Genomic DNA, 15,779 nt, shown 5'->3' on the forward strand with positions numbered 1-15,779 from the left:
GGATCGATGCCACTGCTGGTGAACGTTTCGTCCTCGAGGGTATCACCAGCCTATAGTAGTCAACACTTCAGTTTATTTGGCACAACTTTTTGGAATTTTGGATACTCAATGCTCTCTCACTTTGTACTTGTTTAGCTTTATAACTAATTTGATCTGAGTGTAGCTGATGAGTCTTATGTAGACGAAACGCGCGTCTGGCGTATTTAATTATAATCCTGGTAACTATTAAACATGTTAATCTAGTACTGGTACGGTAATACTATCGTCATTGACGTCCCAGTTATTAATATGTTGGACAGGGCTGGATTAAGGAAAGAGGGATAGTTTTAGTGCAACACATTTTGGTGCTACTACTCGAATCAGCCATCAAACAAGTGATGCAGCAATATGCACATATGTATTGCATACTGTACAATCTATTCTATACTATCCCTTTTTGAAGTGACAGAAACTTTCAATGCCTGTTATGCTTCAGTTGGAAAATATCAATTTACTCTTGCGATGTTTATATTCTCGTTTTACCTTTTGTTGGAAGTAGGTTGATTCATGTTGTTTTTTTAATAATTCATTTTCGTTCATTACTGATGTTTAATCTATCCAATCGACCTAGAGATAAAGGATACTACATATACAGTTAAGTTGGCCTCATATCTTGACTTACATCTAGAAATTGACGATGTGGGTCGGTTGAAAACAAAATTTTACGACAAAAGAGATGATTTCAGCTTTTCAATTGTGAACTTTCCATTTCTAAGTAGCAACATCCCAGCAGCACCTGCTTACGGGGTATGTATCTCCCAATTGATACGATACACCCGTGCTTGCATTTCCTATCATGATTTTCTTGATACCGGGTTGCTGCTCACAAGGAAGCTATTAAACCAAGAGTTCCAAATGGTGAAGTTGAAATCATCCCTTCATAAATTTTACGGACGCCATCGCTAGTTCGTTGACCGTTATGGAATAACCGTTTCACAAATGATATCGAATATGTCTCGTACGTCGTAACTCAAATCCCATTCCCTTTCATGGATGTGAACTACCGAATTAGACTATTTACCCGATTTGTTAACACATTAGCAACACGACATGTGCCACACGTGGATCACGATCTGCTTACCCTTCCGGAGCACATGAGATCAACCCTAGTTTTTGATGGGGGTCGTAATGTCTATTCTTTAGTTGTCTATGTGGTGTCATGTGTACTATTGTTTGTCTGTCTGTCTTTTTCATTTTTAGCCATGGCGTTGTCAGTCAGTTTATTTTTGATTTATGAGTTTGACTGTCCCTCTCTTATGTTGATTTCTGACTTCAATATCAAACTTAGCATAGATCAATAAAGAAAACCAATAAAACTTAAAAATACAAGTCAAATGTGAAGGCACTGTATGTTAACATCAACAGTTGCTGATAGATTGAAATTCATTTTCGGAGTCCAGATATTTTGTGATTGTTTTTTCGTTCATATAAGCAATACAAATTAAACAACAACATCACTTTCTCATCCATGTCACAATTTGTAAAAGTAAAGCATTATGGGTATGTACTTTTACTACTTTTCTTTGTATAATATACTAAAAACCGGAGTGAAAAAAAAAAAAAAAATTGGGAGAAATTTAGAAAACAAAGAAATTTGGTAACAAAGATAAGAGAAAATCAATAAAAGTATACTTTTTAGAACGTTGCTCCGGTGGGTCAAAATCTTGGCTATTTTTGGAAAACAGTCAAACTATTTTTCTTAAAAAAAGGGGAACTGTGGAGAGCAAAAAATTTTATTATGTGAACATGACAAAATTGTAAATTGTTCAAATGAAGTTTCAAATGTTTTTAATCATTTTTTCTCCACAGTAGCAGACAAAATTGGAGCAGATGTTGTATATGACCCCTCAAATCACCCTAGTATAAAAGAAATTTTGGATAACAGAAAGCATAATTCTGATTTTGAATTTAAAAAATTATCAAATGAAAATGTTGAAAAAATTTTGAATAAAATAAACATAAAGAAGGCTACAGGAGCTGATGGTATTCCAGCAAAAATAGTGAAAAATTGTAAATCTTATATTGCACCACAGCTGACAACTCTTGTAAATTTGTCAATTGATAATAATTGTTTCCCCGATAAACTTAAAGAAGCCCAAGTGACCCCCCTTCATAAAAAAGTGACCCATTATTAAAAACAAATTATAGACCAGTTAGTGTCTTACTCATATTTTCTAAAATCTTTCAAAAAATATATGAAATTCAATTAACTGATTATTTTGATAAAATATTTAATCCATTTTTGTGTGCATTTAGACGTGGACATGGATGTCAGACCACACTTCTCAGAGTGTTAGAAGACTGGCAAGAAGCTCTTGATAAAAACCAGTACATTGCAGCGGTATTAATGGATCTTTCTAAGGCTTTTGACTGCCTGCCTCACAATATTATGCTAGATAAATTATCAGCATATGGTTTAACCCCCAATGCAGTTGCTCTTTTAAAGTCCTATTTATCTAATCGAAAACAGCAAATTAAAGTCAACAATGTTCTGAGTGGTTGGGCTGACATCCATAAAGGCGTACCACAGGATTCGATACTAGGGCCATTGTTGTTTAATATATTTATAAATGATGTTTTTCTTTTTATTATTATAAAATGGTAGTTTATATAACTATGCAGATGACAATACTTTATCTTTTTGTACTCCGGATTTCGATTTATTAATTTCAACTTTGGAATCTGATTCAAAAACACTTATTGAGTGGCTCAGGGTAAATAAAATGCAAGCAAATCCTGACAAATTTCAAGTTTTGGCTGTTGGCAAAAAGACCTTTGAAAAGAACCCATCTATACATATTCAAAATTCGAACCTCACATGTGAAAAAACAGTAAAATTATTAGGCATTGAAATAGACTACCAGCTAAATTTTGATGTTCATATCAGCTCAATCTGTAGGAAGGCATCACAGCAATTAAATGTTTTAAAACGTTTAGGCTCATTTTTGGATAGACTTAGTAAACTTACTATATTTCATACTTTTATTCTCAGTAATTTTAATTTTTGCCCTTTGGCATGGCATTTTTGCACTGAGAAAAATTCCAAAAAACTAGAAAAGGTGCAGGAAAGAGCACTCCGTTTTGTTTATGAGGATTTTACCAGCTCCTACGAGAACCTCTTACTTAAAGCTAAGGTGCCTTCCTTGTAGATCAGACGGATAAGAACAATGGCTCTAGAAACTTTTAAAATTATAAACAACATCTCTCCTGTGTGCTTACAAAATTTGGTGAATGTCAAAAAATCTAAATATTCTTTCAGGTATGTAAATATTCTTGAAATTCCACAGGTAAAGTCAACCCGTTACGGTAAAAAATCGTTCAAATTTCCTGCTGCTACTCTATGGAACAGTCTTCCAAACCATTTCAGGACTGAAAACAGTTTTTCACATTTTAAAAGTCTTGTTCAGTCCTGGAACGGTTTGAAATGTCACTGTTCTGCTTGCAGATAATTCTAAAATGTGTTGATTATTTTTATTGCATGCTATGTATGTGAAATTTCAACTTTGTATTACAGGTTGTTTTATATGTCAAAATGCACTGTTTTTATGTTATTTATATGTTTTTATATTTGGTCAAAAGCTCCTTAGAGCTTGTGTTGCCTATTTGTACTCATGCTGAATCAAAATAAAGTTTTCATATCTTATCTTATCTTATAATATCTATTTTACTTGTACTTATTCTTTTTTATACAAGATTTCACACATTGATACCTTGTCATTGAGATAGTCTCTGATGACTGCCAAAAGTCAAATGACCCAATATCAAAATAAATATAAATAGATGTAGAGAATGAGCAATCACTTTTTTTAAAGTCTATTTGATTTCATGTTATAAGTTCAAATGAGCTGAATTGTTTACTTTGAAGCCACCAAATGTCATCAATGGTATTTTGATTTTGCCTTAATGTGTAGCTAAACACCTCTGTCTTCAAGGTTTTAACCTTTGAATGTGTACTGTGCAATTAATAAATTTCTTGTGTCATGGTTAATGTCATTGAATGTGGAATAATTGTCAGTCAACTAGAGTATGGGAAGATAATAATTCAATGAAGATTCACAGAAAAAATATAGGATTTCTTTTTATATTAGAAAACATTCAATATAATTTCTATATAATAATGCAATTTTATGCGACTGTACAAGTAGGAGGTTTAGCTAGCTATAAAATCAGGATTTATCCACCATTGTGTTCATAAGAAAATGCTTTTACCAAGTCAGGAATATGACAATTGTTATCCATTTGTTTAATATGTTTGAGCTTTTTATTTTGCCATTTGATTAGGGACTTTCTGTTTTGAATTTTCCTCAGATTTCAATATTATTGATATTTTACATTTTTATAATAAAAGAACACAATTTCATTTTGACAACTTCCATTTTTATTTTATGTCAGTTTCATACAATGACAGTCAATAGACCGTCTGCTAAATGATATGTACATTTCCATGGTAACAAAATGGCTGACAGTGATATGTGCAGGTGACATAACAAATGAGAAACTATCTACAATGTAAATATGATTATAAAAATATATCAGCCATCATAGAATTGTTACCATGACATCCTAAAAGTAACAATTTTCTGATATAACATTACATACCAAAATTTGTAATTATAAATGCACTATGAAAATATAAAGAAAGCTAGCTTGTACATTTTGATTATTATCTATAAATTAACATATAACTCAAAATATATGACTTGTGCAGAAAAATAATATCAAGAGGTTAAAACACAATTCTTCCCCAGTAGTCTCCCCCTTGCTGTCGGGAAAAAAGAACACTTTACTTTAGTGAATTATATATAACTATAATCATTTGAAAACTCTGTTAAACCTGGTTTTTATTAAACCTTGATAATATAAAATTTTCAGTACATGTTCTGCTTAACTTTATCTAAAATTTATGATGATTTGAAGGTTTTTTTTCCAGGAATTACATATTTGTTCTAATTTTAAAAGTCAGATCTGCATTCTGATTAGAATTATGAACTGTTTTCAAGATAGCTCTGCTAAAATACAAAAGGAGCTCATTATTTTGAAATTTTCAACTTGTAGCACTAAGATATTTAGAAGAGCACGTAATAATGTTTTTGTCATTCTTTCTGCAATTTTTTTTTCTTCTCATTTTACTTATAAATATTCGATTTCATTTATTTTTCATAGCTGGAATGTTTATTGGAAAAACTGATAAAAATTTTGAGCATTTCATGTTTATTAAATACACTCGATAGAAGACATAAAATTATCTCCCTTTTTGCAAGAAAGACATGTACATTTGATATGTTATGATTGCAATGATATGTTTAATATTTGACTATATACTTCTCAAAACTGAATATACTCGTAATAATATCTTTTACTTGACAATTAACAAAATATCTGTTTACATCTGCACCCTCAAACACTAGACATGCAATCAACACATTCATACCAAGTTTTATTGAAATCTCTACATATATTGTAAATATAACATACATATCAGTATATAACACATGTATTCATTCATTCTTTTCAGATTAAACATGTTAAGACATAAATTGTTTTCCAACATTTAATGAAAATATGACTCAAATTATCCTAAAACATTTTTTTTCCAATTTTACCAAAATTTAGTAATACAGTAAATTATTTTTCTTTAAAGTGACCAAAAAATAATATTTCTTATTAAGACACAAATTTTTGTCTTCTTGTATAATGTACATTCAAATTTTTTCAATATTTTAAGTAAAATCCATCTTTAAAAGCAGTACATTTTTTTTTAATACCTAATGATTTCACTGCTGTGATATATTAGAAATAAATTTTTAAATGTAATGGAAATATTTTCTACATCTTATCTTTTTTTAACAAATTTGTAACTTAACAATTTGCAGTAGGTAACTCTAAAATTATCTCCCCTTTATACGAATTATCTCCCCTGTTACCTATTGAGACATCTGATCAAAAAGACACAAGTCCCAATAAATAAATCTATGTAACTTAAATACACACACAACTATCATTCATACAATACACTTCAATAAGGCAGATAATTTAAAGATTCACATCCCAAATTAATATCATAACTTTATAATAATAAATATTTGTGTGTTTTCAGCATCTTTAAGTTTTAATGTAAAATCCATCAGGGAAAACTTTTAAATCGAAAGAAGTTAATCGAAATATTGAAAAGTTTTAAGACGGAAATTTGTTGTGGTAAATTTCTGAAAAATATAGAAGAAAAAATTAAAAATAGGAATAGACTGAATATAACCCTTATCATTTAACAAACTCAGCTTTTTAATCTATAAAAATTGTTAATAAAAATCTATTTAATTTCTGGACAAATCACTATTTGATAATTCACAATGCATAGTTCTGTTAAGGTTGATTTATCTCTGGGTGTATACAATAAATTCAGGTTTGTTCAGTGGACCATGAAATCATTAATATTACAAAGTATCTTTATCTAATGATCATTTTACACATGCTAGCCCATAGCCAGGGATTTCTAAGAGGGTCAAATAGATAAAAATAATGTTTTTTATCCACATTTATTACTAGGCTTAATTAGCTCTTATTGGTTTTATGAGGGAGGTTTCTACAAAACCTCTTGAACGCCACTGGACTAAGTATGGACATGAAACAACACATGTCCTGCCTTTTGGTCAAGTTTGCTTATTAAGATTTCATAGTCAGTCTAACATAAATATAAGATCTAAACAATAACTAAAATCGTTCATGTGTATCACCGTGGATTCTTGGGTGTTGTGGGTAATCTACGTGTGGCACCACTCATTCCATTTGTCATGGATGTTGGAGTCGTTCTCCCAGATGGCGTTGTACGACCTCCTGAGAAAGTGGGTGTGGTTCGACCCGACCGTGTTGGAGTTGATGTTTTAGGGGGTGGGGGAGGAGGGTAACGAGATGTAGATGAAGTCCTAGGGGTAGGAGTCCTTGCTCTTGCTGTATATGTTGGTATTGGCTGTGGTGTGGTTGATCGTTGAATATTTGGCGAGCGTGAATTATATGAATTGTTTAAATTTGTCCGTGGCGTCCTAGGTGGCGTTGAATGAATATTTGATGAGGAATTACTGAGTCTCTTTGTTCTTTGTAAACTTCCTGTTGACCCTAATAATAAAAAAAAACCAATATTATCATTACTGTATAAATAACTCAAAGAGAAGCACTGTGGAATCATTTATTTTCTTGGGTACCAATTTTTGTGGATTAAGAAAATTTGCATTTTCGCGGATATTTGATCTCATGGTTTTGCCAAAGTCTCAATATAACCTTATAAAAAATATTGTACAATTTGTAATTTGTTGAACAATTAATTTAGTGGTTTACATGAAATCTACAAAAATTGGTTTTCAACAAATAATTAATGAGTCCACAGTATCTTACAATGACAAAGACATTTTAAAGGGGTTTTTTTTCCACTGGGTTTACAGTTAAATACAAGAAAGGACAATATTTTAAGTAAATAGTGCAAAACTTGGGTATATATATATATATATACATACATTGTGGGTAAAAATACTTTAAATGCAGAAATATCTAAATCTTTAACTATCAATAGATTTTGTGGTTATCCACTTTAATAAGAGTTTGATGGAGCGGTTTTAGAACCAAGATCGTCTTGAAAGATTTTACTTCAATCACCACTGATGAAACTGTTTTAGAAACATAATATATATTAACTTTTTTTATTTTAATCTTCAAGCATATAATCAAGAAGAAATCTGAATGTGTCCATAGTACATGGATGCCCAACTCATACTATAATTTTTTATGTTCTGCATTAAAATTGGAAAGATCACACATGTGTACAAAGTTTCAAGTTGATTTGACTTTAAGTTCATCAAAATCTACCTTGACCAAAAACTTTAACCTGAAGCAGGACAGACAGTTAAACAAACAGATGGACAAACGAACAAACAAACAAATGCAGAGACCAAATGAACTGTTAACACAGAGATATGTCTTGATTTTTTGTAATTTTGATAATGCGAATGTTGAAATTAAAATAGGAACACATGTAAGTTTTGCAAATGTTCAAAGTCACTGAACCATGACTGAAGGTTCATGGCTAAACAATCTACATGGAAATGAGATATACCAAAGCTAATACAACTGAATATTAAATACCATTGACTTATCATAAGTAGTTTCCTTTTTACAAACATAAACACAAGCTAATACATGAAAATTAAGCAAAAGTTTCTAAGATATTAGACCATAACTAAGGGTGCAGGGCCAAAAAATCTCCATGGTAATGAGATGTGCCAATACTAATACAACTGCATACCAAAGATCATTGACCAACTGCTAGTGGTTCACTCTAGAACTAATGACAAACTAATAAAATTGAGAATGGAAATGGGGAATGTTTCAAAGAGACAACAACCCGACCATAGAAAAAAAAAACATCAGCAGAAGGTCACCAACAGGTCTTCAATGTAGCGAAAAGTAAAATCACAAATATACTGAACTCAGAGTAAATCAATTTGGAAAGTCCATAATCACATGGCAAAATCAAATAACAAAACGCATCAAAAACGAATGGACAAGAACTGTCATATTCCTGACTTGGTACAGGCATTTTCAAATGTAGAAAATGGTGAGAAAATCCGGAGGTGTCCTTCAGCTGCCACAGTGGCCAGAAACAGCATACCTATGTCTAGCTTTTTGACTCTGTCAAGTGAGACAAAAACATAATGCCCCTAGCTGGGACATACATAAAGAGCAAATTTTGAAAAAAATAATCAATATTTGAACCATGAACATTCTTTAACAAACAATTTAATAGATTTCAACATATAAGGATTTATTTTTAGTAAGCATATCAAAGCATCTGAAAAGTAAAATTCTATCTAAGGCAAAAATAAATTTCAATAGCAAATTATAGCAAAATCTAGCAATTACAAGCTGTAGAACGGAGATGTTACTGCATTTATACATGTCAATAGAACCATTAATCTAAATAATAGGATCTTTATTAGGTTTATTATTCAAGCTGTTGAATTACAAGAGATAAAGAAAAAGGATGTGACAAACATGGCAATAATAAGCAAATATATAACAAATAAGGGAATAAAATCGTATATTTTAACATGAAAACGTTTTTGTTATTCACACTGTTTTTTATATATTAATTATGTTTCATTTTTAATCCATAACCACCATTCCAAAAACAAAACCAATCAAAAATGCTTTTCATGCTAAATTGAAAATAACGATGTTAGTTGTATGTGAAATAAATATCGTTAAAAGTGTCAATCAATAAATTTGGTTCAATAACGGATGTTTACACTCATTTAATATTTCTCAATCTAAGCTGTCAGTTATGTAACATCTATGAAAGATTTGAACGAAAATGCTGCAGATATCATTTAAGTTAAAACCTACCAAAATCAGGATTTTTTCTTAACGTAGTTCTCACTGACAGAGAACCAACGCCAGACAAGTTTACCATTGAAGTGGCATTCTTACTCCTCCGTAAAGACTGATCTCCCGAACTTCCAGCTACAATGTACCAATTACAAAAAGGAAAATATAAATTGTGCAATCACACTGCTCCGTCACTATATCAAAGGCCCTGCATGATTATAGCATATCTTTCTATAAAGCATTATATTATAGTGAGTTATGTTTTTAGCCAAATGTTTGTAAATGTAGTGATATAAAATAAATGAATATTTTTCTGCATACCTCTTTGAAATAAACTGGTTTAAGGAATTTCACCATACCTGCCAACTGTCACTATTTGCGGTGGATTTCCCCCATGGAGGCTCCCAAATTGAAATTTTGAAAGAGCAATTTTGTCCACTATTTTAAACAAAACAACTGAATTTTACAATAAAGGCTTATAAATGTGTGGGGAAGCCAAAAAACAACATAACCATGTATTTGAAGGCCCCCTTGAAGGTTTTTCAAGACTATGACAGCCATCTTACATGAAAGACCCCCATGGGCATTATGAAAAAATGGCAGGTATGCTTTTCGAGAAAAGTAGAGGGCCAATTTAGAAGTCGTTTGTCAATTAGATTTCAAACAAATTCAAAATTGAGATTGGAAATGTGAAATGTGTCAGAGAGATAAGAACCCAACCAAAGAGCAACCCCCTCCCCTCCCCCAAGCCACTATTGGGTTTTCAACACAGTGAAGAGGCAGGCTTCTGCTAGACCCTTATGATATATGTTTATTTATCAACTGAAACAGTTTTGAACTTATACTCTGGTCTTGGCATAGGCACTTCTCTATAGTTAATAAACTATGTTGAGCTCTAGATGTTTCTTGGTATTTTTTGTGATTGGATGGCTTTTTTATTCACACATGACCCAAATAGACTTCAATTAATTCTTATTGAAACTAGTGAAGAGGGGGATAGGAGGGGTCCTAATCCCGAAATCCTGGGCTTAAAAACATGAAATCCCAAGATTCGAAAAAGAATTCCCAGATCCCGAAATCCTGAGCTTAAAAACACCCAATCCAAGAGTCCTGATAAAGGTCCTATCCCCCCTTTGTGAAAGGTTCGTTTTGGAAATAATATAGAGACAAAATTCTGTAAACCAGTTGAATTCAAATGAAGCCTGTGTTTGTCTGTTAAGGTTGATATTACATGGTAGGATTATACATGTTAGTTTTAATATAAATTAGCATAGTATATATACATAAGTGGTGGTAATCAGTAAAAGATAATTATACACAAAATTCTCTCAAGACTTCTAATTAATAAAAATAAAATGTTTTTATTTTCTAGATTTGCTTTAAGTTAAAATAAACCATTACATTTTCGATTTGGGAAACTAACTTAATTTTGTATCCAAGTTTTGAAGCAAAACTGCCAGTTTCAGTCCCCAAAAAAATAATGACCTTTTTGATTCTCAATCCCATGAAAATTAAACGTCTAAGATTTTTTTATCAAATTATCCTCCAAAAAAAACAAACTACCACTTATATATACTATGTATCAACCTTTGTTAGCTGCATGCTATAATGCAGGTCACATGTTCATTATAAAAGACAAAACATGTTAAAAAAATGTTGTTTTATCCTATGTTTGTTTTCGAGTATAGGACTCAAGTCTAAAAGTCTAAATTTCTCATTTTCTTGTGACTTAAATTCTAAATTGTGGAAACTGGACCTTTTTGATTTCCAGGGACCAAATTTATGGTTCAAACAGTTACTCAAGTCTTCAATGTGAAAATCATAAAAGTTCTATTTGCAAACCTACAAAAAAGTAATTAAAAAAGGCGGAGATATTTTTTCTGCCACCTTAAATTAATGTTTCCATAACTATATTCAGCCAAGAAATCATTTTTTACTTAACAGAGTAGATCACTGGGTACGCCTCTACTAGCATAAATTAATCTGGTAAAATTTTCTTGCAAGAAGGCGTTTCTATTGTTAATTTAATCTATTTAGCGTGAACTATAATAATTTGAGCACCTATCAGGTTTTTAAAATTCCTTTCTAAAATCAGAGTAGAATGGAAAAAGTGCACGAAAATATGTGTAGGGCAGAGCTGCCGATGTATAAATGACTTCAATATGATACTCCTTAACCTAGCCACACAAGATATCTCACACCCTATTATCAGCTATCAGTAAGCATATTCATTGTGAAGTGCTCCTTTGAAGGAGGGATTTCCTAATACAGATACAGATACAGATAAGGCAGTTACAATAGCATCTGTGTTCACGATTGCTTTGGCTATTGTGTACTGCAGATTTGTGTTTGCCATTACGATAGCCATTGCAAAACAATGGATTTTGCAATCGTGTACAGCATATTCTCATCTGTGCTATTTATTGCATCTGTCCAACTAATAGCTGGTAATAGGGTGGAGAATCTGAAAACTGCAAAGTGCTAAAAACTAAAAACGTGTTTTCTGTATACCTGAAGAAACAGATGATGCGTATCCTGTATCGTTTAGTTTGGATTTATATCCAAATGTTCCACTCCCCCTACGAGAGCGGAACCCTTCTGGTTGTCCGTTAGCTTGTAGTGAATCTCGTAGTTCAATGTTAGTTCTTCCCTTAGCTGTAGAAAAATTAATCAAAATTCCAAAATAACATGCTATTAGCTAATTAACCCATTCAAATGTCAGTACATGTAATTAATGTCATAAATTATATCATCTCCTGAAAACAAATTTGATTTGGATGCAAGATTACTTATAATACTTTGTCATTGCTGTAGATCTGTCAAATTTTTCTAGGAATTTTTAGAATCATTAAGAATGTAAAATATTTTTCCATAATTTTATATATTTTCTTTCCATTCTGTGACCTAATTTAAAATTTGACAGATCTACTCAATCACAATTATATAGTAATGCTTAGAACATAATCCAACACCGATTCATATCCATTCCTGGTCCGATTCCGGTACTTACAATTTGTAGAATATGTATAACTAACTTGACCTGTTGACAAACTTGATATATTATTTCAATGATTTCATTCTTAATTTTTTAATGTATGGAAATATTTTCTTGTATTTTGAGAATTACAAAAGCTGCAAAAATGGATATATTTAAGCACACTCAAACCATATTCCACTGGCCTCATGGTTTCTTTTTCAAGAATCAAAATTTATCCAATGAATCTCTAATACATATTTTGATTATATGAACATTTTCTTAATAATACAATTATAAATGTGACCTTTTAAGCGATACATAGAAGCTTTTCTCTCTGGAGTATGTATCCTACACCATGCATATATATGTCAATATATTTAACTTTAGAAAAAAAGACTTTTGCATCAGAGTTTTTCGTCCAATTCAAAAAAGCAGAAAGTTGGATACATCTGAGCTTTCTTGTATATTTTGATGTTTTTAATTTTAGTTCTTGTATTTTTTCTATCTTTTTCTTTTTATATATTCTTAACTGTGTTTTTTTTATATGTTGGTACAAATAAATAAATCATAGTTTCACATTGAGCTTTTTTTTCATTTGTTCCATTCATAACAAATTCAATTTTCTGACCTTTTCTGAATCTTTTAGTTTCATATTTTCACTCACATGTATACTCTTTATTAAAATTATTTTGTTGATTAAATTTCTAGGTTACAACTACCACACACAAAAACATCAGTGTTATCCAACTACAGGAATGGTAAACATATAACAGGATAACTTATGTTATCAACATTAAAAGATTCTGTTTAATTACAGCTTACTCAGGAATATAACAGTTGCTTTCATCCTTAGATGTGTTTGAACTTTCAATTTTGCCATTTTATAAAGGACTTTGTTTTTAGAATGTCCTTTTGAGTTCAGTATTTTTGTTATTTTATACTTTTTTTTTACTATAATGGTTTTTTCATTTGTGTAGAAAATAAATTTATATACAAGATAGTTACACAATGCAAAACAATACTTTGTATATCTTTGAATAAAACGAGTAATTAATTGAATAATGAATAGTGAATCCTTATGAATAAGATATTGGTATTTTGCATATTGAATAATAAAATTTGCATTTTGGGTATTGGTATTTTGCATATTGAATAATAAAATTTGCATTTTGGGTATCAATAAATTGAACTGCTAATTTGCATAATAATGATTATTGACTGGTATAACTTACATCTGCAAGGGTCATTTGTTTCTAAGAATTCATTGAGAGTGACCCAACCACCTCCAACTCTGACCATCACAGTACTGTTCAGAAATCTCACTAATCTTATATTCTGTTTCTCTCCAAACTGTAAGATAAAAATTATCAGTATTAAAATTTAAAAAAAATATCATACTATCAGGTAGGGGAAATAACTCCATCTTGCAAAAACAAATTAATTACTTCTTCTCTGTCAAACCTAACAGATTTAGAAAACAAAAACAAAATTTTCACACATTTTTGAACATTTTGATTTTTAATGATAGAATCTTTTAAAATTTCTTTAGAATCTGTCAGAAGGCATATCATATCAGCTCTTGAAAGGAAGAAGCAATATTTTCTTTCAAACAACTTTTGGCAACTGAAGGAGTTTCTGCATGGACGCTTTGTTAAGTAATCAAAGGTACCAGGATTATAATTTAATATGCCAGACACATGTTTTGTCTACATATGACTCATCAGTGACGCTGAAATCAAAATAGTACAAGTACAAAGTTGAAGAGCATTGAGGACCCAAAATTCCCAAAAGTTGTGCCAAATACAGCTAAGGTAATCTATTCATGGGATAAGAAAATCCTAAGTTTTGTAACAGGAAATTAGAACTTACCCTATATTTCCCTTCTGACATCCTTTGAGCATTAAATGGATTCCTACATTGACACTGTGATACATCTTTCTCTATTTGATCTTGTATTAGTTCGCCATCTGTCATTTGCTTTTTCCCACTCTTTAATCTTGTCTTTTGCTGTAAAATATAACTTAACATACATTTTCTGTTACATACACTCTTACGCTGTAATTTTTCCAACTTATTTGTCATTTTTCAACAAGATATTGTTTTTCACTACAATTCTCTAGTGATATAAAAATTTGACAAGATATTTTCTATATTCAATTTATAAACTTTTATAAAGTGGAAAATATTCGCAATATTTCATTTTTCTACTATTTGGCCATTATGATAAAAAAAAACTTGCACAATTTAAACTTTCAGAAAAGACACAGAGTGGAAAAACTTTGAAAAATAAAACCTTGCTAAAAGATTTTACTTTCAAAATTATTCTCATTAATGGACTTAAGCAACATTGAATTCATTTTTGACAATACAGCCATAAGCTGATCTCTAGATTACTAACAATACTTACATGTCTATCAGGTTTTAAAGCTTCTATAAATTCACTATATTGCATATAATATTTATTGTCTTTATCAAATATATCAAATACAGCATTTAATTCTGTTTTATTGGTTGTGAATCCTAAAAAAAAGAATAAAAAGACCAATTAGAGCTGTTTTACAAAATTAAAGCAGTACACACTACATGCAATAGGTATCTTAGAAGAAAACTTCTAACATTTTTTTTGTGATAATTTTCATATCATACTTCTTGCTTGAGATGGAAAAATTATCGCTAGAAACTAAGGAGACCATGTGGTGTTGCTAACGAAATTGACATTAAAATTGACAACTTCGTCATAGGTAAAATAGCGATAAACAGATTATCATTGGTCATCTCAACTGGATTGCTTTTCTTACTTTCGCTGTTCCAGCTCAAGCGAAAAAATCAATCTCATTGAGATGATCAAAGATAATCTATAAATATTGAATATAGCAGAAATTTGAGAGAAGCATCTACACTACAAACCTGACTGTAACATTCCATCAACAAATTCATCTCGAGACAAATAGCCATCTCCATCTTTATCTTGTCGACGGAAGAAATCTGTTGTTCTCATCTTTTTCACCTTTATCCAATTTAAATATCTTTGTTTCCATACATTAAAATCAAAGTTTTTAAAGCTTTCCAACTGAAATAAAGGAAAACAATACATTATAACACAGGCATTAACCTTCATTATAATGCACAATATAACTGAGAAATTTATTTAAGGTGGTACCTAACACTACAGGGAGATAACTCTGTAAAGTCAGCAAAACGTTTTAATTACATTGTGTTGTAAAGGGAATATCAAGCTTCTCAATGATCAAAATTGGTGTTTGTCAAACTGCTATGTAACCAGTGTAATTTTTCTGATAAAACGATTGAATGAAAATTAAACAATCCAAATTAATTTTAGTGAAAGTGTTGGGTACCACCTTAAGATTGCTGAAAGTTTTTCCAATGAAAC

The 15,779-nt window shown here is 30.8% G+C and overlaps 1 protein-coding gene across 11 annotated transcripts in view; it reads right to left on the reverse strand.

Annotated features, from left to right (window-relative positions):
- Window positions 1–4,394: 4,394 nt before the first annotated feature.
- Window positions 4,395–15,779, reverse strand: part of LOC134695419 (dystonin-like) — a 131,023-nt gene continuing 119,638 nt past the window's right edge. For 7 of the 11 annotated variants that reach the window (XM_063556663.1, XM_063556664.1, XM_063556665.1 and 4 more), the window contains 7 exons: window positions 15,296–15,458; window positions 14,796–14,908; window positions 14,258–14,395; window positions 13,621–13,738; window positions 11,923–12,066; window positions 9,430–9,546; window positions 4,395–7,149 (listed from right to left, as the gene is read on the reverse strand). In XM_063556663.1, the coding sequence (XP_063412733.1) occupies window positions 6,767–7,149; window positions 9,430–9,546; window positions 11,923–12,066; window positions 13,621–13,738; window positions 14,258–14,395; window positions 14,796–14,908; window positions 15,296–15,458 (1,176 nt within the window). In that variant the 3' untranslated portion in view covers window positions 4,395–6,766. Of the gene's footprint in view, window positions 7,150–9,429; window positions 9,547–11,922; window positions 12,067–12,421; window positions 12,452–13,620; window positions 13,739–14,257; window positions 14,396–14,795; window positions 14,909–15,295; window positions 15,459–15,779 lie in introns of all 11 variants that reach the window. The other 4 variants (XM_063556668.1, XM_063556670.1, XM_063556669.1 and 1 more) reach the window with 4 other exon arrangements.

This window comes from Mytilus trossulus, chromosome 13, assembly GCF_036588685.1.
Source record: "Mytilus trossulus isolate FHL-02 chromosome 13, PNRI_Mtr1.1.1.hap1, whole genome shotgun sequence".
Classification (NCBI taxonomy): Eukaryota; Metazoa; Mollusca; class Bivalvia; order Mytilida; family Mytilidae; genus Mytilus; species Mytilus trossulus.